Source organism: Chelonoidis abingdonii, chromosome 9 (genome assembly GCF_003597395.2).
Source record: "Chelonoidis abingdonii isolate Lonesome George chromosome 9, CheloAbing_2.0, whole genome shotgun sequence".
In the NCBI taxonomy this organism is placed as follows: Eukaryota; Metazoa; Chordata; order Testudines; family Testudinidae; genus Chelonoidis; species Chelonoidis abingdonii.
In genome coordinates this window covers 68,564,481-68,587,587 of record NC_133777.1, presented here as the reverse complement: position 1 = coordinate 68,587,587, position 23,107 = coordinate 68,564,481, and the positions used below count along the sequence as shown (strand labels likewise).

At 39.8% G+C, this 23,107-nt stretch overlaps 1 protein-coding gene across 3 annotated transcripts in view; it reads right to left on the bottom strand.

The window, feature by feature from the left end:
• The window catches only part of ADAMTSL3 (ADAMTS like 3), a 277,770-nt gene that overhangs the window by 69,295 nt on the left and 185,368 nt on the right, over positions 1 to 23,107 (bottom strand). For all 3 annotated transcript variants that reach the window (XM_032790644.2, XM_075069664.1, XM_075069665.1), the window contains exons 9-15: positions 22,399 to 22,556; positions 18,513 to 18,624; positions 14,972 to 15,110; positions 12,896 to 12,946; positions 9,019 to 9,223; positions 7,359 to 7,506; positions 4,697 to 4,781 (exon numbers count right to left, since the gene is read on the bottom strand). In XM_032790644.2, coding sequence (XP_032646535.1) covers positions 4,697 to 4,781; positions 7,359 to 7,506; positions 9,019 to 9,223; positions 12,896 to 12,946; positions 14,972 to 15,110; positions 18,513 to 18,624; positions 22,399 to 22,556 — 898 coding nt within the window. The remainder of the gene's footprint in view (positions 1 to 4,696; positions 4,782 to 7,358; positions 7,507 to 9,018; positions 9,224 to 12,895; positions 12,947 to 14,971; positions 15,111 to 18,512; positions 18,625 to 22,398; positions 22,557 to 23,107) is intronic.

The window sequence follows — 23,107 nt, the reverse complement described above, 5'->3', positions numbered from 1 at the left end:
AGTTCTTTCCCTGCTCTAGGGCTGGCTCTATAGGCAGGGAGCTAACCAAGGAACTACAGCTCCCAGTGCGCCCTGTTGGTTCTCAACTCCCATGCCACCCCTGCAAATGGGCTGCCCCAAGCAGGTGCTTGCTTTGCTGGTGTCTAAAGCAGCCCCTGATGATTTGGCACACTTTGCACATGTGTAAATGACCAAACACAAGGTGCAATGCAGTGGAGACCAGACCCACCAATCGTGATCTAATGGGGTGTTCAGCAGGGCCATGTTGGGATGGCTGGGAAAAAGAATCAGTGATCTAAACTACTGATGAGAAAATTGGTAAAGATAAGGCAACAGTCAGCCCAAACCTTTGCTCAAACTCAACCTCCTCTGTGTTTCAGAAGATCTGGAAAACTTAACTTCTCTCATTATTATTTAGTTTTTCCATGCCTGCACTTTCTGATTTGGGTTGAGACCAGAAATGTCAAAATCCCTCAAGAAAGGCTGTTTTTTTTATATTTCCAGTCCAACTTTGCAGACCCAAGGAGACTGGATAAGATTTTCAGAATCATCTAAATGTTTGGGTGCTTATCTGAATAGAATCTCTAAAACATTGGAGTCCTGCCCATCACTGAACCACCTCTTTTAAATCCAGAGCCACAGATTTTATCATATTAAGCGGTTACATATTAGGCAAAATATAAGACCACCTTTCTGTGGAGAGGCTGCAAGAAAGCCTGAAATACATGTACTTAAAATAAAAAGGGCACAAATGGGAGACATTTTTTAAATGCAATGAATAGGAACCTTAAAGTCCCCACCACATTTCAGTTTTAGTAAATGCAATTCTATACAAGCCTAGTGAACAATTATTTTTGATGTTCTCATGTTGCTGAGAAAACACACCAGCTTTTAAAAGCATTCTAAATTTATCCTCTATTTCTCTAAGTTATTAAAGGAAAAGGCAGCAGAGGTGTCTATTTCTTTAACTTATTATTAAAAGAAAAGGTTGTAAAATTTTGCTGAAGCCTCATTGCGAATCCTACTGTAACTAAGAAGGCTCAAGGGAGGAACATTTAAAATAATGATGGGTATCAACTGTCATCACATTCCACAACTAAAAACTAAAAAGGTCAAAACTACATTTTTCTTGGCCTTGCTTTACAAGCAGTCATTTTTAAATTTTCCTAATAATAATAAAAATGAGCTTTTGAACATTCACCCTGTATGTAAATTCAGGACACCAGCCGTGGTAGACCACAGCAGCAGAGGTATTTGTCTTCCTGGTTTGGCAAACCCCCTGTTTGTGGGGTTTGAAAAAACAGCTGCATTTATTCCCTTATTCATTATCAACTAAAATAACGCCTGAAAGCACAAAGACAGCTGTAATAAAAGGATGAACTAGGAGCTGAGATTTCATGTTGCGGTTTTAGTTTGGATGATAAAAGAATAAATAAAGTTAAAAGTGGCAATGTACCAAGGAAATTGTAAACCCTGTGCTAGCCAGAGGTGGGCTAGAAGTTGTCATACTGTGTCACGTATAAACTACAAAAGCAAAGTTAAACATACTCCAAGCAGGAGGGAATTATTGTTACTGTTCACTCTGGGGGAAGTAACAACCGTGTGTTACAGTTTTCCTTAAGACCCTATGCTCTGACCCCAGAAAAGCTTATTCCAGCTGGAAAAGGCCAGATCAGATAGAATACAAGATTCAAAAGGTGCTGTGACAAATCATAATTGCAAAGTACTGTTCATGTAACTGAAGGGCAAGCTGAGAGAGAGAATGAAGGCAGAATCCTTCCATTTTGCTGGAAATGGAGGCCTCAGTAGCCAGTCTCAAGGACTGTAATTATTTTGAATCCATATTCTACTGTTACAACATAGTACTACATACAGTACTTTCATTCAAATAAGGAGGTTAGCTGGGAAGTGGCCTACTCTAGTTCATCTACTTTTGTTCAAGGTCAGCTTCACTTGTAGATCTATTTAAAGGCTTTTGAATTCCCCTTACCTGCCAGCCTCCTCAGAATAGGGTAAGAGCAGGTCTAGCATCCTAGTGGTGGTAGGAGAAGAGAGCAGCAACTTATGTAGGTGAATGAGGGATCTGGCTGGGATAATAGAGTTGGATCCCAGGGGAGCACAGAGTACCAAGAGTATGAAGACCTGAGGACACTATGAAAATTAGTAGAGAAAAGGGGTGTCACAGACTCACTAACGATGAGTGGCTGAAGGGGCCTTTTGGACCCAAGTCCAGATATTTTTGCTATGACAGTGGTAAAGTCAGATCCTTGAAGGTGGGGCAGGGTAGGGTGGTTGAAAGGTGAGCAGGAGTTAGGTCTCCAAGGTGGGAATAAGGATTGCTCAGAAGGGAGGATCAAAGGCAGGAGAATGAGATGATGTGACAGGGCATGCACTGAAAACCTACCCAAATGCATGGTGTCTTTCAGAATGTGGGGCACCTGAGACAAAAGCCATCAGTACAGTAACTCAGCCATATTAAAGTGTATATCTATATATATGCGGTTGTACGTTAAGGATAAAAGTAAAGCCATTAGGAAGTTTATGGTTCTGCTGTCATTTTAAGACATTCAGACTGCTAAGCTGGGATGACCTATTCCACTAGTTTGTGCTTAGCTTGTTCGGTAGGGATATCACTGAGAACCCTAATGGCCTGAAGAGTACATTAGTTCATGCTTCCCACCAGCATACACCACCACATCTTATTTTGCATGGCCAAAGAAGCATTTCTTTATTTTTTCAGGCTGAATTCTCTTTAGAGGTGATTTCACATCTGTCCATTCCCAGATGCAGACACTCAACATGAAGAGGCTCATTCAGCTAGCATTACTGCCCTCAATAATCATAGTTCACATTCAGACATAGAATCATAAACTATCAGGGTTGGAAGGGACCTCAAGAGGTCATCTAGTCCAACCCCTTGTTCAAAGTAGGACCTAATACCCAACTAAATTATCCCAACCAGGGCTTTGTCAAGCCTGACCTTAAAAACTTCTAAGGAAGGAGATTCCACCACCTCCCTAAGTAACCCATTCCAGTGCTTCACCACCCTCCTAGTGAAAAAGTTTTTTCCTAATATCCAACCTAAACCTCCCCCACCGCAACTTGAGACCATTGCTCCTTGTTCTATCATGACCTTGTTCTCACATGGCCTCTGCATTCATGGCCACCAATTCAGAGGGCAGGGTAACCACTCGCAAATAGTCAACTCTTGGCCATAGGTGGCAGTCAACGAAAAATTTCCAATGGCAGGTAGCATAATAGTGCAAGTAACACCTGTTTGGCAGGAGGTTTCCTTTGTGAGCCAGTGCAGATGTCAAATGCTTTATCACTCTTAATGGAATCTGTTAATATATATGAGCCAAAATAAAGAATAGCTAAGTAGCAGAAGAAAAATAAAATATTAGTGCCCATATTCTTGCTCTCAGGTACAGTGGTGTAAATCTTGAGCTCATTTGAGTAACTTCAGATTTAAATAATTATAAATAAGAGTAGAATTTGGCCCAAACACAACACATTACAGTGAATGCCTTGGAAACCCATGTGAACACTTGCTGGAGTTAAAACATATGAAGGAGATAAGCACAGCTCTCAGTTAGTGATTCTCCACACAGGTGATTCTACGAATGTTCATTGCATCAGAACTAAAGGGGTGTGAACAGTGGCGTATTATCACCAAGGCCGACAAGGCCTAGGCCTAGGGCGGCAAATTTGCTCATGCGCCCTCCACAACTCCGCCCCTTCCCCAAATCCCCAGTCCGCCTCCTCCCCCAGGCATGCTGCGCTTCCCTTGTTCCACCTCCCTCCCAGGCTTGTCGCACGAAAGCACTGGGAGGGAGGGAGAAGCGAGTAGTGGCGCGCTCAGAGGAGGCGCAGCAGAGGTGAGCTGGAGCCCATGGGCGCAGGGAGTAACCCGGGGGGGAGGGCGCGGAAACTGCTCCCAGCCCCAGCTCACCTCCGCTCCACCGCCGCCATCCCCCGAGCGCGCCGCAACTCCCTTTCTCCTTCCTCCCTCCCAGTCTTGCCGTGGGGGACCGGAGGTGAGCTGGCGGGGGGCTGGGGGGTGGAGAGGCGACAATTTTGGGAGGCAAATTTGTTAATCCGCCTCTGGGTGTGAACAGAGCTGGACTCAAAGAAAATGTCAGTTATGCACATGCTGTGAACACAACTGTTTCTCAGCCCCAGGGTCAAAGTGGTGAGTGACCCAAGCAACATCTTCTGAATGGCTCAGATAATTATAATTAACTCCCCTCAATTCACTAGCATGGTGTGTAATATTTTTTGGGGGGGGGCATAGGGGTATCTCTCTTTCCAGCAATATGCCCCTCTTCAACTCCAACACAATCATTACATTATTGAGAGGGAGGGAATGGTTGGCTTAAAGCAGTCTACACTTGCTTAACATCAGCTGAGGATTCTCCCACACTGGGGAAATCCTCAACAGCTCTCAAGGCTAAATTAAGGTCCCCTTGCATTGCTCTATTGATGCATAGGGAGCCATTAATCTGGCCCATATATTCTATGCCATTCAAGACAGCTGTTCCAAACACCAGGCAGTCAAGGTATAAGACCAGGAATAATAGCTCACAAGGTAGCCCAGTCCCACAAAGCATCAAATGCCAAATCCATCTACGTGACAACAGGCTTGACTTGTACAATATATCAGCAACATTTTTTCCACCCAGAAAGGGGAACTTACATTGGTTCTTCTGATGCTGTTCTGGTCTCTTCTATTTCTTGTGCTTGTTTGAACCAGGGTAGTTTAGCTTCTACAGGAATTTTTTCTGGTAGGGAAAAAACATAATTCATTCCATCAAATTCAGAAGCATTTAATACATATTGTGTTATTCACTTCAGCACATTAGTGTCTACATAGCACATTGAGTAAAGTTGGGTCCAGAACAAAAGCCCAGATCCAAAAATCCACATCTGAACTCTAGAGAAGTTTGGAACTGAATTTGCCCACAGGCCCATCTCTGTTATTTAAACCACTTTTTCTTCTATTGTTATCCCACACTGTGATTTTGGAAATTAATACTAGTGACACATATTACAGCTGAAGTATTTGACATTCCTTTTCGAGACTGACAACTGCCTTAATCTCTATTCATTAAGTGTTTATATAATATTCCATTTGATTTGTCTGCACCCGAGCAGGCATTTTGCTTGGCAGGTCTTACATCAAGAGGTAAGAAAACTGCAGCAAGAACAAACTTGGCATTGCTTTGTTTTATTAATAATTTTTGGCATTTAAAATGGAAATTTTGTATTATTTACTCACTTCAGTGTCACTCTATATATGGAAAGGAAGAACTTAAACAAGAAAGTGAATGAATATTTATGGCAAATTTAATGCGATTTATCACAATTTCTATTCCTGGCCTTTTACATATTCCGACAAAACTAAACAAAATGCAACAATATTTCTAAATCTGCAATTTTGAGCATAAAACATCTTAGAATTCTTTATAGGGTAAAATTTATAATTTAGATAAGTAAATTCTTCTCTTTTTACATTTTGTTTGCCTTGTAATATTCATTTACTATTTGAGAAATGTACCAGATAGGTAGCACTGCAAATCTTTTACTCAGTAATACAACTTCCGCCATACAGTTATGACATTGTTACTAAACTGTGACCTGCAGGAATACCTCTGTTGGTGAGAAGGTACCAGTAATTGAGTCTCCATGTCCATTCAAACTTTGGCTTCTTTTCTGAGTTTCCCAAAAGTGCAGCTGGTTAGTGCCAATTGCGATCAAGTTATTTTGTGATGTGGACACCCAAATCTTGAAGTAATAGATTGTCAATGCCAGCTCACCATATACGGTTAGAAGAATTGTCAAAGGGTAACAAATTTCAATCGTTATACAGATGGACTGGATTCAAACTAGAAACCTGGATGTGAAACACTTTCTCTCTTGATTGCCTAAGCCAGTATATCTCAACTGGGATCAAGTTTGGTTTTTGTTTGGTTTTGGTTTTTGTTTTTTTTTTGGTGGGGCGGGGGGACTTCAAGCAGGGCCGGCTTAAGGGGGTAGGAAGCATGGCAATTGCCTGGGGCCACATAAAGTTAATTTACATGTTTCAGCCCTGGACAGAGCTGAAGCCCTGTGGTCCAAGGAGGGGCTGGAGCCCCACATCCCATGGGGCTGATGGTAAGAGGTCACAATTTTTTCTGATAGCGGGGGTCACAATGTTTTTTTAAAGTCCAAAGGGAGTTGCCAGCACAAAAAAGTTGAGAGACACTGGCTTAAGCTCTGAAGTCTTCCAAAATATTCTCCATGTACTGAAAAGAATGAAACTTCAAAGAACTTCATCTAAACTCCTTTTGGACTGTGCAGATACACAGCACTTTCATACCAAGTTCTTCTCCCTGTAAGTCCCCTGAAGTTCCATAATACTTTCATTACCATTTTTGCTGCAAGACTTAGAGAATTCTGTTGTATTTGTCCCTTGATGGTTTTTTGCCTGGAGAACTCCCTAAAACCTCAAAATATCCTGCTCTACCAACTTATTTGTGGTAAGGCATTGGGTTTCAATAGCACTTAACTACATTTGCTATTCATTTGACTATGTAAAGCTTACTGTTGAGATGTTTATATTCCCAACAAGTTTTTCCAATAAATATGAAAAGACTGAAAAGACTTCCAACCTTAAGGCTGAGGGACCAGGACTGGGACAGGAGACAGAGAAGCCTATCTATCTATCTATCTACCTACCTATTGTACATATGAGATAAGAATGGAATAGAAAATGTCACTTTTATATCTTCTCATACCTCGTGCTCTTTGTTTCCTCTTATTTCCCTACATCCCTCATCTACCTTTTATTCTTCAATTAATTTTTAAAGGACATTTGTTAATCCATGTCATTAAGCACTAAAGATTATTTTTAAAAAATGAAGTGGAAAAGAAGAGGAGAGGGAAATCAGCATGGACATTATTTAGGTTTTTCCATGTCGCATGCAGAATTCTGTAGTTTGAGCTGTCAATATAGAGGAACAAGGGCCATGGTTATATGTACCATAAACTTTAAGAACATATTACTCTTCCCATTGAAAATGTTATTGAGCAATCTCCCAGCATCTAATGTATTGTTCCCGCTTTCCCGCTATTTAACTTGTTATGTATTTTAATGTAGAGCGCTTGTTGTTTTCATTACATGATATGTTATCAGCAAAAAAAATATCACACATATACCTTTCTTACCACCATTGGCAACAGCGCTTCCTTTTGCCAACACTGGAACAAGTCCTGGCAAATTTGAGCTTCTGGCACTTCTGGGAGAGATGACCAGGGACCCTTTACTTCTGTTAACAAAAATACAAAACAATAACACACGCAGACAAAGTCCCAGTCACCTTTTGGTTTGCAGCACGGTACTGGCACGATGCACTCTTCTTTTATGTGCAGCTTAAGTTGTGGATTACAGCCCCCGACATGCTGGCCACGGTGGTCAATACACAATACCACTCGGTAACGTAAGCCTCGGCCACAGGTCACCGTGCACTAAGGGAGACAATACAATAATATTACTCCACAAAGTCTTTTAAAAATATTTTTCAAAAATATTGCCATTCACAAATATGAATTTGGAAGCTTCAAGTCCTTACCCAAAGCCCACTGAAGTAAAGTGGAGTCTTTCCATTGACTTCAGTAGGCGTGGCATCAGGCCTTAAGTGAAAACTATAATAGCTGTTCCATCAGATTTCAGACAAATATTATTTAAATATAACCTTGCATTGCCAAGTGACTAAAGCAGGGGTAGGCAACCTATGGCACGGGTGCCGATGGCAGCATGTGTGCTGATTTTCAGTGGCACTCACACTGCCTGGGTCCTGGTCACTGGTCCAGGGGAGTCTGCATTTTAATTTAATTTTAAATGAAGTTTCTTAAACATTTTAAAAACCTTATTTACTTTAGATACAACAATAGTTTAGTTATATATTATAGACTTCTAGAAAGAAACCTTCTAAAAACATTAAAATGTATTACTGGCACGCAAAACCTTAAATCAGAGTGAATAAATGAAGACTTGGCACACCACTTCTGAAAGGTTGCCGACCTCTGGACTAAAGTATATTAGTGATGGCTAGTGATGGACAAACCTTTAAAGATATGTGTGTGTGGCGGGTATCTTCCTGGGTTCTGCAAAGCTTATCTGAACAGCTACAGTCTATAAAGGAACTGGGAATCTACTGAGAATAAGCTCTCTCATGACATGTTTAGTGGTTTTTGGTTTACATTGGGCCAGAAAAAACATCAGAATGCTTCTCCAACTGTATTTCAGTGATCTTATTTGGATGAACTTAGAGAACATATAAGTGTTATCTGTCTATGTCAGATAATCAGAGCCAAGATAAGTTGACTCTATATTCCTGTTACTGTAATGAAAGGTAAGATAAATGCTAGGAAAATCATCCATATAGACACCTCTCAATCCCCAAACAACCATGTTCTTGGCAAATTATCTACAGTGGAGGATTAAATCCAGAGGTGAAAGTGAGCCGGTCTGGTCTGGCAGTGGCCAGAGCCCTGAGCCCTTTAAATGACCATCAAAGCCCCGGGGTAGTGGCAGTGGCTGGGAGCCCCTGGCCCCAGCCCTGCCCCTTACACCTGAAGCCCCACCCCTTCCAATTGAGCCCCCCCCCCCCCCGCACCTGCTCAGGACCCCAGCCACCCTGCATAAAGTCCCTTAAGTTACTTTCACCTCGATTAAAGCTATCAAGAAACAGGAGACAAAAGTCCTGATTTTTAAAGAGCTTCTCACTTTGATTTTGTGGCTATAATTTTGCCTTCACATAAAGTTGCAAGCACAGTTCTGCAGGCAAAAAAAAATTGTGCATGCATTTTATTCCACAGAAATATCTTACATCATGAATTGTAGGCTAAATCAGGTAGACAAATATCTACTGCTAAGTGCTAAAAATGTCCCTGCAATTATTTTTGTCCACAATTATATGACTGCACACAATTAGAGACTGCCTTTCAAAATTAGGTACAAATAATTTTTCAATTTACCTGAGACCATTCCATAGCTACCCACTTCGGACAATCAAACAGATTACAGGTTTGCATGACCTTGGGCTTGGGGGCATACATGCATTTCCATTCCTCTACTTGCAGTATCTCTCCATGTATGGTCTCCTCTACACAAACAAAGCTCCTCCGCTGAATTCCACCTCCACAGGAAACAGAACATGCAGTCCAAGGATTATGCTCCCAGCTAGGGGGAAAAAACAACCAAACCCCAAATACATTACAAATAATGCCATCTATAAAGCATAGCAAAATAATGAACCCAATCTTACTTCCATTGAGGTGAATGGAAATTTTGCCACTGACTTCTAAAGGGAGCAGAATCAGGTCTATTTTATGACATTTGTACAAAAATGTATATAGAATCAGAAACATATTGTGCCTTTGTTTCAGGCTTTCTTTCTGCTATGTGCCAAAATGAACACACACAGAAATGAATTAAAGTGCCCAGGTAAGTTTCCTCAAGTGTTTGGAATAACCTGATTCTCTTGTATATATTTTGAGGAGTTAAAGCAGGAATACAATGTATCTGATTATTTGAATAATGTCTAGAATGAAGCAGCATAATGAAGCGTGTTCCACACTTAGGCTACTACTTAACACGGCTATATGTAATTTTTCATCATTATTATTTGGTTAGCACCAACAATGTGCTTGAGGCTGTATAAAAATAAAAGCCCCTGCTCTGAAAAGCTTACAGCCCCATCTACTCTTTCACAAAAGACAATAAATAAATGTTGAAGACATACTCAAGGATCTTCCTGATGTAAGTGTATCATTCACAATTACAAACTACAAGGCCTCTATCCTGGGCTCCTCCTTTCATTTTCACACAGCCCTATTCAATCCCTCATTGTCCCATCCACCTGCCCCCTCAAAGAAACCTAGGGAAATAGTTGGGTCCTGCACCTGGTCTTAAAAGTTCATCACATCTTAGCTTTGGCAAATCAAGGCAGGAAGTGAGTAAGACGACGTTACTATAGCCAGTCTAAAACCTTAAAATATTACAATTGCAGTGGCTCAGAAAAGAACTGTGAAAAAAACTGCACCATTTATGAATGATAGATTCAGCAAGTACAGCAATATCCCACCTAAATCAATTCATCAAGAGTAACATAGGTTTTGTAAAGGAAGTCATAATATCAGAGTAGATGGAGCAGAAGCCTATAAATCAAAGGCAGACATCAGTAAGTACTACCTACTCCCTATGATACAGAAGGTAACTCAAGTATACTTCCTATTTTAAATAATTCATTAAGCTGTCTACAAGAAACATATCAATCATGTTCAAACACTATAGCACAGAGTCCATTTTAAACATACAAAACCTCCTTTGAACTTTAAACATAGAACATATGCTCAAAAGCAGACAACATATAGCTGACTGATTCAATACTCATTTCATAATGCCAGAGAAAAAGGCATGTAAAAAGTCACAGTTATACTTTTCACTATTTTACCTAAACAAATGGCCAGTGTTAAAATCAACTCATTTTCTTTGAAAATATCAGGAACTAAAGAGCAATTAGCTGTTCAATGAGTTAGCAGCTCATGGATTCATATGTGTAAGGCTGACTCTACTAGATGTAACACTACTCTTAGAAGTGTTTATAGCATAAAGTTTTATAGTTGTTTTTCTTTATCTCATCAGTTTCAAACACACTCCAGTTCCCATATTCCCATGAGCATTTTCAAGATGGAGTGAGGTCCAGAGCTACTGGAGGGAGGAGGGGAAGTGTCGTGGGCAAGCAGTCAAGGAGACACTTTCCAGAACCCGCAACTGTCAAGGGATCCTCAGCAGTACAACAAGTCTGAGATATATGGAGGTGTTCCAAAAGCTTTAAAAGAAAATTTTTATCCTGGGAAATTTTTGTTTATTTCAAAGATCTCCATCTGTAGAAATATTTCAGTAGGACATTTACAGCTCCAGCCGCAAGAGAATTCTTTCAAGAGCCTGCAGTGTGCATCGTGACTTTCCCACAACGTCCTCATTTGAATGAGAAAATGGTGGTGAATGCCACAGGATTGCAAAGCAGCCTTGCACATGGCCTTTGTGTTACATGGGAGGTGACGGCTGCTCAAGAAGAGCGAGCCAGCAAAGCTTTGGTGAAGAGTATCTACAGCACTTTGTTTTATGCCTGTTATGTGTAAACAGCCATGCTTAGCACTTGAACAGGTAAAAAGCAGAATTAATGTGGAGTATCTGCAACAACTTTACAGCCAATAAGTGCAGAGTGCATATATGCTAGAATTGCTGCAATATTTAGCTCCTGACTGGGCCAGATTCACCAGAATGTGCAAAGTGGCCAGGTGTTTCCACCACTGCCTCTTCTAGTTCTGTTAGAGAAGGGCAGCTTTCCTATCCCATTGAAGGCTCGAGCAGCAATACATTGAATCAGCCTGCCTTGTTCTTGCCCCTTCCTTAGTCAATGCCACCAACTTTTGGGTGTGTGCTGGCTGGTCTCTGAGTGGATGGGGTGGTCATGACTGCTTTAAACCAACAAAACCAACACAGCCCCCAGTGAGCTTTCACACATGGGGATCAGGCCAGTATCTGTTGACACAGATAGGGAGCCCTTATCTGCAGTTCTTAATGCTTGAAATGAGAGGAGTTGCCCATGACTTCAGCCTCCTTATGATCTCCTTTACCATGGACAGTGCTGTACAGATTCTATAGGCACAGTACAGCACAGAAGGGAAACTAAATCTTAATTCCAACTGGTTTCCTGAGCCACTCAGAACACAAAGCATTGATATAAAGAAACTGTGTTGAGGTCAACACAGAGAAATCTGCAGAGTCTGGCAGCAAAAGGAAAAGAGGAAAGGGGAAAAGATAGGAGCAGGATAATTGCAAAACTGCAATACTAAGCCACAGGAGAAAACATCTCCACCTATCTGAAAAAGCCAAAAAACATCAAAGAGCAGTATATTTTCAGCTGTGTAAATTGTCAAGTCAATGGAGCTATGATAATTTACGCAAGCTGATGGAATCCAAGGAGTTCCACTCAGTCAAGTGAGTCTGCAAGTTCACTTTTCTCCCACCATATCTCTGTTTATTCAGAAAAATATATTTTTAATTTTCGTTTTTCATTAAACAATTGGCCAGATCCTCAGACAGTGTAAATCTGCTTACCACCACTGACTACACTGATTTAAACCAGCTGCAGACCTGACCCACTCTTTTTAAATTGAAGTCCCTAACTTCTTTATGAAAAAAAAAATCTAGCACATTTCAGAGAAGCACTAAATTAATTTTCTGACTGTCTCAGGTGAAAAAATGCTCTCAAACCACTTAGGTAATGAAGAAGCACAAAAAATTCCATATCTGCAAAGTATTAAAGCAGTGTGTATATGAACAAACAGCACATAGGAATAAACAACAAAAAGAATGGAAGAGCAATGTATTTTAACAAGCAAATAATTCATTCCCAGAGTGCCACACTACATGAATAGCTACACTGAATGCACCCATTTTTTATTAATCCAACCAAAATATATCTTCACAGAAAAGAATGAATAAATACATGCATTTTAGAGGAAATTTTGACAGACTATTACTTCTGCACTAAACAGTTATGCACTTAGCAGGTTTTTACTGCAGTAATAGAGGACCCAATCCTGCAACTCTTTACTTAGGAATAGTCCCATTCAAGTCACTCACATGCACAGTGTTTGCAGGATTGAGACCAGGATTTACTCTCTTCTGTATAACTTGGAAGATCAGCTACTATGATAGTATGCAAAGACAGTAGATAATGTTCTAAGCTATACAGTGATTTGAGTCTTTGTATCTGAACATTAAATTCCCACAGAAATCTCTTCCTAATGCTGACCTGCATGTTACAGTCTCCATACATACCGAGGAAGAGGCTGGAAGTGATCATAGGGCATGATTTCTTTAAATCCATCACTGTCAATAAAATAAATATGGCATCATTATTTCTCATATCCTAGATGTTATTTGCTCTACATGTTATGCACAATCATGTTTAAAAGTGAACAAATCCCACCATGAGATCAGGAAATGTGAGACCAATTACAGGATCTTCCTGTGGAACAAGATGACCCATTATGTACCCATCATTTCTGAAGCTGCTGGAAACACTTGGTCTATAAACTCCTTAATTCATTCCACAAAAATGGAAAAAGCAATTTCTCCTCAAAAGGAAATGAATGACCACTAAACAGTTCTACATAATCCTCCTATGTGCGACTCCTCCCAGGTTGTGCCACTTCCCCGAGATGCACAGTCATTTCTTAATAAAGAAATGGACACCACAGAGAAATCTGTAATGAAGAGATCTGTGGAAGGTGCATGCAGCTGAAATAATGCATGATAAGGGTTCAATCTGTGGAGGTGCTGAGCACTTACTGGAAGGTGCTCAGCACCCTCAACTGCTGCTTACTTGAATTACAGAAGTTGCTCAGCACCTAGCAGGAGTAGGCTCCGAGGTTAAGGGAAGGTCTATTCCTCAGGTCTGCAAGGAGAAGTGAAATATGACATTATTTCCCCTCATCCCCTGGTCTGTCTTTGTAGGGTAAATCTGTATAGCAAGAGCTCATAATTTCTACTTTTCTACCTGTCATGCTCCCATCCCAGCATTGTTATATTCCACAGCTTGTTCAGATAAACGGTATTAAAGTCTTGCCATTCTGTCTATCAACTGGCGTTTTAGAAAAGAGCTTCTAAAGTCTGTGCATCTATACTTAGTAGAGGTCACCATCAATGATTATGTTTAGCACAGATTAAAGGAAATGGACAGTTTAGCTATAGGAAATGAAACCCATTCAGAGTGTTTCCTCCTCTTCTTATATGCAACTCTAGTCCAGCCAGATGGCATATTAATGTGAGGTTCTGGGACTTGACACTGTGAAGTATTTTAAGATACTTCAGCACAGCCAGGAAACCTCACCAGACAATCCAAAAGTAAATTAGTTTTAAATACCACTGAGCAATTCAATACAGTTTATGTCTACTGTAGCCTTTATAATTTGGCAATAATATTCGGTGGTATTTGCACCAGAAGTACCTTTATTTAAACTGATTTTTTTCTGACTCTCTTGTAACTTTAAAAAAAATCCCCCCCAAACTTTAAATATTATGTGACCAATTGTAGAGTGAAAATGGTAAATGAAATTTTTATACCAGACAGACGGACAAACCAGGATAAACCACGTGCAAGAACTTTATGCTGAATGAAGAATGGAGCTACTACCTGCCTTTAATGAGAAATCCTGAATAACACATGTCAGCATCGATAAATCCAAAAGCAGACATACAATCCCTCGTGTTCACGTAATCCTACAAAATGTATGCACTGGTGCCATAGGGTATATGTCTACACTACAATCAGGAGGCACAAGTACAGCCTGTGTAGACCTATCCAAGCTATCTTTGATTAAAGTAGCTTGCTAAAAATAGAGATGTAGCCGCAGTGGCCCAGGCTAGCCATGTGAGTACAATTTCACCCGGGACCGTAGGCACACACTTGGGGTTGCTGGCCCATACTGTTGTTTGTGCCACAGCAGCCATACTGCTGGTTTAGTGAGCTAGTTCAACCAAAGCTAGCTAGGTTCAGTGAGCTAGTTCAACCAAAGCTACCTCGAATATTTCTACATGTGCTGTTCTGATGGCAGGGTAGACATATCCATAGTGCTCTCCAAGAAATCTGCAGCAGAGGTAGGCCACAAACTAAAACAAATGGACTATTGAAACCATCTCTGTACATAGCAAATTGTCGTTCTATTGTGTAAGATTGAGGAAGTGCTACAAGCCTCTTTGTGTTGGTGCCAACTGCCAGACTTTCTTTAATGTCCTGAACAATTAAGATTAAGCAGTCCTAAAGATCAAAGTGTGTCAAAAGTCAAATAAATATGGTTATTTGCTCCTTAGTAACTAAAAATACCATCCCACTTACATATTTGTCATACAAACCTAGAAGGACAGGGATCCATGTTGCATTCCTTTAGTTTAGGCTTTGGTTTCTTATTTTCTGGGTAGTAATGACAGTAGTGATCAGGAACAACTCGCTTCAAACGAATATCCACACATTCAGCGGAGTTAAGCTGATAACCTAACATGGGAGCAAAAGATGAACATGCTAATACTTGTGATGAAGGGAGATAAATTCAAACAGCTTTCTTTTCTCAAATACTGAACTATACATCCAATTAAATGCAGTGATTTTTGTGGGGCGGGGTTTAGTATGGAAACGCTGTACTCAGACATATAGGGCCAGGTCTTCACCTGGTATAAGTCAGCAACTGAAGTCAAGGAAGTTATACTGATTAACATTAACTGAGAGTCTGGCCGTTTGTTCTGGTAGTGTTTTAGGAAGACACTAAAAATAAGAAAATTTTAACAGATGCAGTTATACGCCTACTGGGACACCTGACCTGTCACTTTCTTGAGGTGCACAATCAGATGGCCGTGTTGTATGTCCACATTTATAAAACCCACACAGAAGGGTTTACTGAGAGGTGTATTAGGTGGTCATGTGTGGTAAGAAAAATACTTAAAACAGAAAGCCAGAGGAATTGAAGATAAGGTCCAAAGACAGTGTTAAGTTAAACTGTAGAAAACCAAGAAATATTTTCAAGAACATTCTTAGTTAAAGAGCCAAGAAAAGAAAACCAGAAGTAACTCCTTGGTGCAAATATCTGTGTAAAAGGACTCGTTAACAAAAAAGAACTGAGTTTAATAAACCACTAAGTTGCTTTCTTGGCTAAGAAAAAAAAGGCTTATTCACAGGAATTGTCTTTCACTGAAACAGAGAAGACAAGAAGGATGTTCTGGTATGTGCTAAAACAAGAAAAGGGAAGAAACCACAAGAATGAAAATCCAAATGGAGTCAATAAACTAATAGCATAACTGTGTCTACTGAAAATGCTAAAGTATCATATATCAATAGTTTCACTTATGTGTCTCTTGGCTGATCCAAAGTGTCATCATGCATGAGAGTGATAACCGTAATGAAAAACTAAACAGTTCCAGCACCTTAAGTATGCATGTGCCAGTTCTTGTGAGCACCCAGCAGACCCGGAAGAATTACCAGTTGCAAACAAAATTCAGGTTTTTAAAACTTTCCTGTTTATTTGTATTTGATTGTATTCGATGAGCCACTCTCAACCACACCTCTCTTCTCTGCACTCCCAAGCCTCTCCCTCACCCACACAAAGCTACAGAACTGAATATGGAGTGATCCAACTGTGAAATGATATACTGGTGAAGCAGCTGATTCTAATTTTTTGTTGCGTGGAACTTTTTCTATCTGAAATGTCTGAGTCATTTTAGTGCTGGTGAAAGAGCTCAGACAGCATCTGGAGACCAAATCTTCTATGAGATAATAGGTTCAGGCTGGGCAGCAGCAGTGCAAGTTTCCCCAGTAACATACAGGCCTCAACACTGCTTCTATGTGGGGTCCGTGTGTAGCTTAGTCTCCAGGCTCATTTATTTACTGGCCTGTCTCTCAGGACTGCCAACAAGAACACCAAGCTTTGTTGATAAAGATGGTGATTTCCTAATATGGACATCCAACCACAAAGAATTGCACTGAAGCTACCAGCTAATTTCAATGAGAATAAGCAGCCATCAGATGGTAATAATTTTCAAGACAACACTGTCTTAGATTGGATTTGAGCCATCAACCTAGAAGGGAAGGTGTCCATTGAGCTATCCAGTGTTTGCAATGCTCACAATAAAAATTATTTTACTGTACACTTCTTCCCCTGTGAGGAACATAAAGGAAAAACACTTAGGCTTGCAATTCTACTTCAACGATACCATCCCACATGATTACCATTCACATTTCCAATGAGACTCATGTCTCAGAGGACCAAACATCTTCAGAGATAGAGGAGTTTCCCACCATGACTCTGGCTAGAGGCATGGGACCTAGGAATAGTAATCGTGAGTGTATGTTATTTCGATTTTTATGGTGGGGAAACTGAGGCACAAAGATGTTGTGACTGATTTGAGACAGCTTGGAAGAGAATCAGACTCTTCACTTGTACTTTAAGCACTTGACAAGGCTCTCTTATTTTTTAAAAAACAAACACACATGAGCCATTCTTTGAAAAACAGCATTTTAATGGGTTCTGCAATAGTGGGGTAATTATTTAGATTATTTTGCTTTTTTTAGTCTACATGACTAATACAGTGTATTCTCTAAGAGAATGAATAAAGGAGCATTATTATCAGACTCCCCCTAGAGAACTTCCCTGCGTCAGACGAATCTGCACTGGTGTAAAGCAGGTATAGGTGGTATAATCATTTCTTATGCCAATTGCTTCTCCAACCACCACCTCTGCATAAGGAGAAGACAGGACATCACAAGGGCAGGGCTGAGGCAGGTGGAGGGTATGGTGGAACTGAGCTGCACTTAATCCCCTGGTTATATAAACTCTGGAGTTTAAACCAGCAGTGGAAGTTGGAGTAGGCCCCCTGCTGGTCTGACTTTCACTAAGACCAACCAGCTGGGGTTCAGATTGCCCTCCAGGGGTCACTGCAGCTACCACTGTCTACCTCATCCGCTTGCAGTGGAGAATCAGGGACAAAGCAAATAAAATTGTAGTCTAGTGAATAAGCTCTAAAAGATGGATCTTAAACACTGTGCCATTTCTTTTGCATCACTCCATTTCTATCCCCTACTCTTTCCTCTTTCCCAGCTTTTTATTGTCTATGATGTTCCTGTCCTTCCAGGTGGCTCCACTAAAAACTCTGATGTTACCTTTGACCCTCAGCTTCCTTTCTCCATATACCTTTCTCATATTGCTAAATATTAGAAATTTTACCTTCTAAACACTTCACATATCCACAAGTTTCATACTTTTGATACAGCAAAAATACTGCCCATGTGCTTAGGATCTTTCCTCTATTTCTGCAAAGATGAGTATGCTACTTTGTCAAAAATCCTCTCTTTGGCCACTTGGTCCAATACCATGCACAAAGTCTACGATTTTTTGCCTCATTGTTCACCTACCTCATCTCTCTTTTCTTCACTCCACTGATTTTCCTATCTATTAGCACTGCTCTAACATTCTCACTCTAACATTTAAATCTATAGCCAGAAATGCTTCCTTCCTCCTTCTCTCTCTTAATCTCTATCTTTCCATTTGATCTCTGTGTTCATCCTCCTGCGATCTTCATACTGCAAACCATTCTTTCTCACTTCTAGCCCCACATCACTTGGACTATCTTCTCTTTATTTTTCTGAATCTCTTTCCCATAAGGTAATTCATTAACTGTACACCCTGATATTCGATAGTATGTAAAACAATAAAATATGACAAATATGTTTTTATTAACTGCAGATATTACCCTACTACTCAATCACTTATTTAGCTGAACAACCACCAACATGCAAAGCAGCATAAACTTATTTAATTGATTTCAAAAACAACATTGTATGAAAATTATAAATCAGCCATTTATAATCCAGAGTTTAAAACACTCCTGAGCCACAGCCATTGCTTACCTCCTCCACATGTTACAGTACACGGGAAGAACTCGGTCTGTCGCCACTGATGACTTATGGGTTGATAGAAAAAGAATTGAACCACGCTGTCTTTTGGGGCAGTATACCTGGTCTAAAGAGATTTCCATTACAACACATTTGTATACTGTATGCCAATATTCATGACATTTCACAACATAACTCATACGTAATCATAATGCAGAGAGCTATATGGCAATAGGCAGAAAACCACACAGAAATCTGGAGCAATACAAACAGAAGTTTCTAATAATAAAACATTTGTATGTTGCCTTTTTCAAATTATTCTCCTGTAATTATGTAACAGTGCTGAGAAGTCCCTCTGGTGATTTTTCTTCCCTTGCTGGCAAAGCTCTTGGATGTGCCCTGCTGCTTTATAACACTATAGGCTACATTTTCAAAATTCCGTAGCGAATATATGGTTCTAGAAGTTGAACTGAGTACAGGGCATACAGATTCATCTGCAGATACAACATGGATCAAAGTGGATGTACACACAATATCTGAGGTGTAAAATATTGTGCTTTAGTGTATTTCTACGTCATGCAAAACCAATGGCCTGCAGTGAAGTGGAGTTATGACATAGGATCTTTTGGCTGTGGTGTTGTAGCCGTATTGGTCCCAGGATATGAGAGAGAGACCCGAAGAATAGTTCCGTGGTGCCTGAAACCCTGTCTCTTTCATGAACAGAAGCTGGTCCCATAACAGATGCTACCTTGTAAGATCATTTGTCATTTGCAATGGAAAAAACTATGAGTACCTTCCCTTGGGTACAGGCAAATTATTGATATTTTTGTGCATTTTTAATAACTGCATATAGTCAGCCTGTGACCTGGGCAGATCAATAACTAATAACCAGGTATGATCAGTACTTGGATGGGCAACTGCAAAGGGTACATCTGTGCTTGATAAAAGACCCACGGGATGGCTGTGGGTGTCCTGCATCAGCTGACTTGGGCTTGTGGGGCTCAGACTGTGGGCTATAAAACTGCACAAGGTGGGAGCCTGCCCATCTACACTGCAATTTTTAGCCCACACTCTGCAAGCTCAAATCAGCTGACCCATGCTATGAGAATTGGTATTGGGGGTTTTATTTCAATGCAAACATATCCTAAGGAAACCCAGGGTGCTGCCGAAAGTGAGGTTGTTGATTCAGGAGGTGGCAATCTTCCCTTTGATTTAACACTGAACCAATGCTACATCATTTTGCCAGGGAGCATTGTAACACTATCCTTCGGATGAAATGTAAAACAGAGATCCTGGTTGCTTGGGTCATTAATGATCCCATGGTGGTTTTCGCTACAGTAAGGCTGTTAGCCCAAGAGTCTGGCCAAATTTCAGTTTTGCTAGTTATATTCTGCCTAACTAAATTACCTCTTCAGCTTTAATTAGACAGAATTTCTCCTTCCCTTTGCCTCCTAAACTCTGTTGTTGTGTTGCTGCGTGCTGTAAAACAGCTTCCATTTTCTACCCTAAAGTAGGTGAAAGGACTTCTATATATAATTTGTGCTGTACTTTGGTATCTTGGGGATGAAGTGTGGCCTACAAATTTAAGATTTATTTATAAATTAAAACATGACAGGCTCCAGTTATTCACTTTAGCTACTAAATGTTTTTCTAGGCTGCATTAGAAAGATCAGAATGCTGAGTCCTATCTGGGCCCATATGCACACAGGAATAATACCTTCAGAATCTTCACAAAGGGATGAAAGTGTCAAGCTAATAGGAATCAGGCTTTATCACCAATGCTGAGAGCTAAATTATCTATACCCATGTTAGCAACACTCTTATTTGAAAAGTAGCTTTAAAAAAAAAAAATCACAATTTCTTTCTGCTGTCAAGGATGGAGGCCAGGAAATTTCAGTGCAGGGACCCTGACTGTAGAACTAGCTTCCCTTGAATGATCCACCAAAGACAGGGTTTAAAAATCTTCAGAGCCTGGGAGAAGACACACTTTTCAGATTAGACATTTGTTTGATTATGGATGGTTCCTGGGGAAAATCTTATAATTTTTATGTTGGTGGATAGTTTAATGTAAACTGTTTGGTTTTTTTTCAAGAAGTGCATATGCCATTGTGATTAGTGCATAAAAAAAGTCATAGTAATATCAGTAAAAATAATTGGAAGTCATAAATGAACTGTATTAAAGCTTAATAATTTTGCTTCTCTCCTAGAAGTTAGTGTTATGCACATATAACTTTTAGCATCTTCTTCAAATAAAACATTATTTTAAACTCAGAAAGGCATTTCATTCCTTTTATATATTACCCAAAAGGGGAGAGAAAATTTTCAGGAACCAATCAACCAATGGCAACTTATACAGAAATTATTTGAGGGTGTAGTGAAAGAAAACAATTCAGGATTTCTTTTTTAACAGTATCTTAAATTTGGAATGTTTTAATAATTAGGGAGACAAGGTGAGTGAGGTAATATCTTTTATTAACTTAACCCACCTTGTCTCTCTAATATCCTGAGATAAACATGGCTACAACACCACTGCATACCATTAATAATTAGGATAATTGACCTTGCAATTAACTCAACCTAGACAAGCATAGAGCTCAAACCACGATAGAAAGGAAATGTTTAGAAATGCTAATAACTTCCATTTTCAAAATGGGCAATTAAAACCAGAGTCCATGACTAAAAATACAGACTCGTGTTTTTTAGCATACCAAATAAGAATGTACAAATAATGTGTGCCCAAATATGCATGTAAATTTATTACCATCTTCATATTCCCGACTGAACCAATATTTACAATAAGGCAGGCTTTCACCCAGTGCACAAATGCACATAGAATGTTCTTTAAACTTAGTTCCTGTAGGAAAAACCTCGCCCACACTCCTAAAAATGTAGTTCTTAATCTCCTGATTTGCACCTACCTGAACTTGTAAATCTGATGATCCTGCGACTCTTCAGACACAAAATTCAGTCTCTTAAGAGAATAAGGCTAGGATTGTTTCATATTATTTTGGGGAGGGGAAACTCATCTATCCTGGGGTTTCTTTATTAACTTGAAACTCATATCAGAATCACTGGAGGGTTTGTTAAAGGTAACAAACCTTTCCAGGGCTGTAACATGGCTTTGAAATGAAATCATGTGAATTTCACCAGTTTCAAGTGAATTTCACTTTGATAATTTGAGTTTATTCAAACTTTTAAATTTAAAACAAAAACTAAGATGTGTGCTCCCTGATACCTCCCTTCTCTTCCCTTCCCTTCACTTGTGAGATAAGCAGGCCCTAGAAAGCTAAAAAGATTAGAGCCAACTAGCCTGCCTCTTCCAGTTCATCTCAGTCTTGCCTTTCAATCCCCCTTTTAATACACATGTATCTACTTTTAAGATAGAGCACTAAATTCACCACCAGAGGGAATGCCAGAAAAAGTGTTTACGGCAGCTTATGCCATTGTAAATAACAGTGGAGATCCTTAGAAATGGACACGGTTCCTATAACGACTGGAAGAAATTGGTTGCATCTTTCCTTGTGTGAAAACTGTGTAAAATCCTTCACGATTCTCAGTGGCTTATTCAAAGGCTGATAAGGTTCTGACTCTGTAATCAAATCAGGTTTGTGCACACAGACTGCTGCATTTATGCAGACCTCCACTGAAGTCAATGGAAATGAGTACAGGAGTGTGCCCACGCGGATCTGACTGACGTATCAAGGCCATAGTTTAGTGCTATATGCAGTGGTCCATTAGAACATACACATAAAGAACAAGGGAATATACAAATTGCCTTGTAACTATGGCACACAGTTTCACACTTAAGTATAACATGTTCACTCTCCTTTGCTTTACAGTCCAATGTACTTCAAATATATTGGCAGACCCATCTTTCAGCATGCCTAAACACATATCCTACCTTGATAATGAAATCTGCTCCCAGAGATCCTTGAATCTTTATAGTTTCTCTATCTGAACTCTTCTGAAATTCAACAGTTGTGTTTTCTACGACAAATATTCCAGGGACATTAAAACTGTGTTCTCCCTGGTCTCCCTGCAGTGTCTTTGACTCAATAACTAACAAAGAAAACATATAATTTAATTAGGTCAAACAGAGTATATTTTTTATTTTCAAGTAAGTCAGAAAGCAATTTGAACAAATCATAATTTGCAGTAAGTAGCAGGGTTTGTGCATAGGAAAACTGCATGAGTAGAGAACACTTCAGCTTTTGTATTGTAGGATGATCTATACATTCATGAAGTAGTTCGCTCAGCGTTCTTTGGACATAACAACTATCTGCCTGATCACACCATTCTTTTACATGGTATATAAAGAGAAGTACTGTTAATACCATTTAACCCAAATCAATTGCCTCAATATTATATATCAAGCAATAGATTCAGTATGACAAACTGCAGGTGTTGATACATGCATTTATTTCTTGAAGTTCCCACTATCAATGGACAACCACCTCAATATCTTTATCCTTCTGGAAGCCATAACGTCATTCTGAATATTTACTATGTTAACAAAGAGTTAGGCAAGTAGGGATGTCATATTCTTGGAATAGGTGATGATGAAAACCTTTCCATTGCTATTTTGCATTCCTTAGAAACAGAGTAGACTA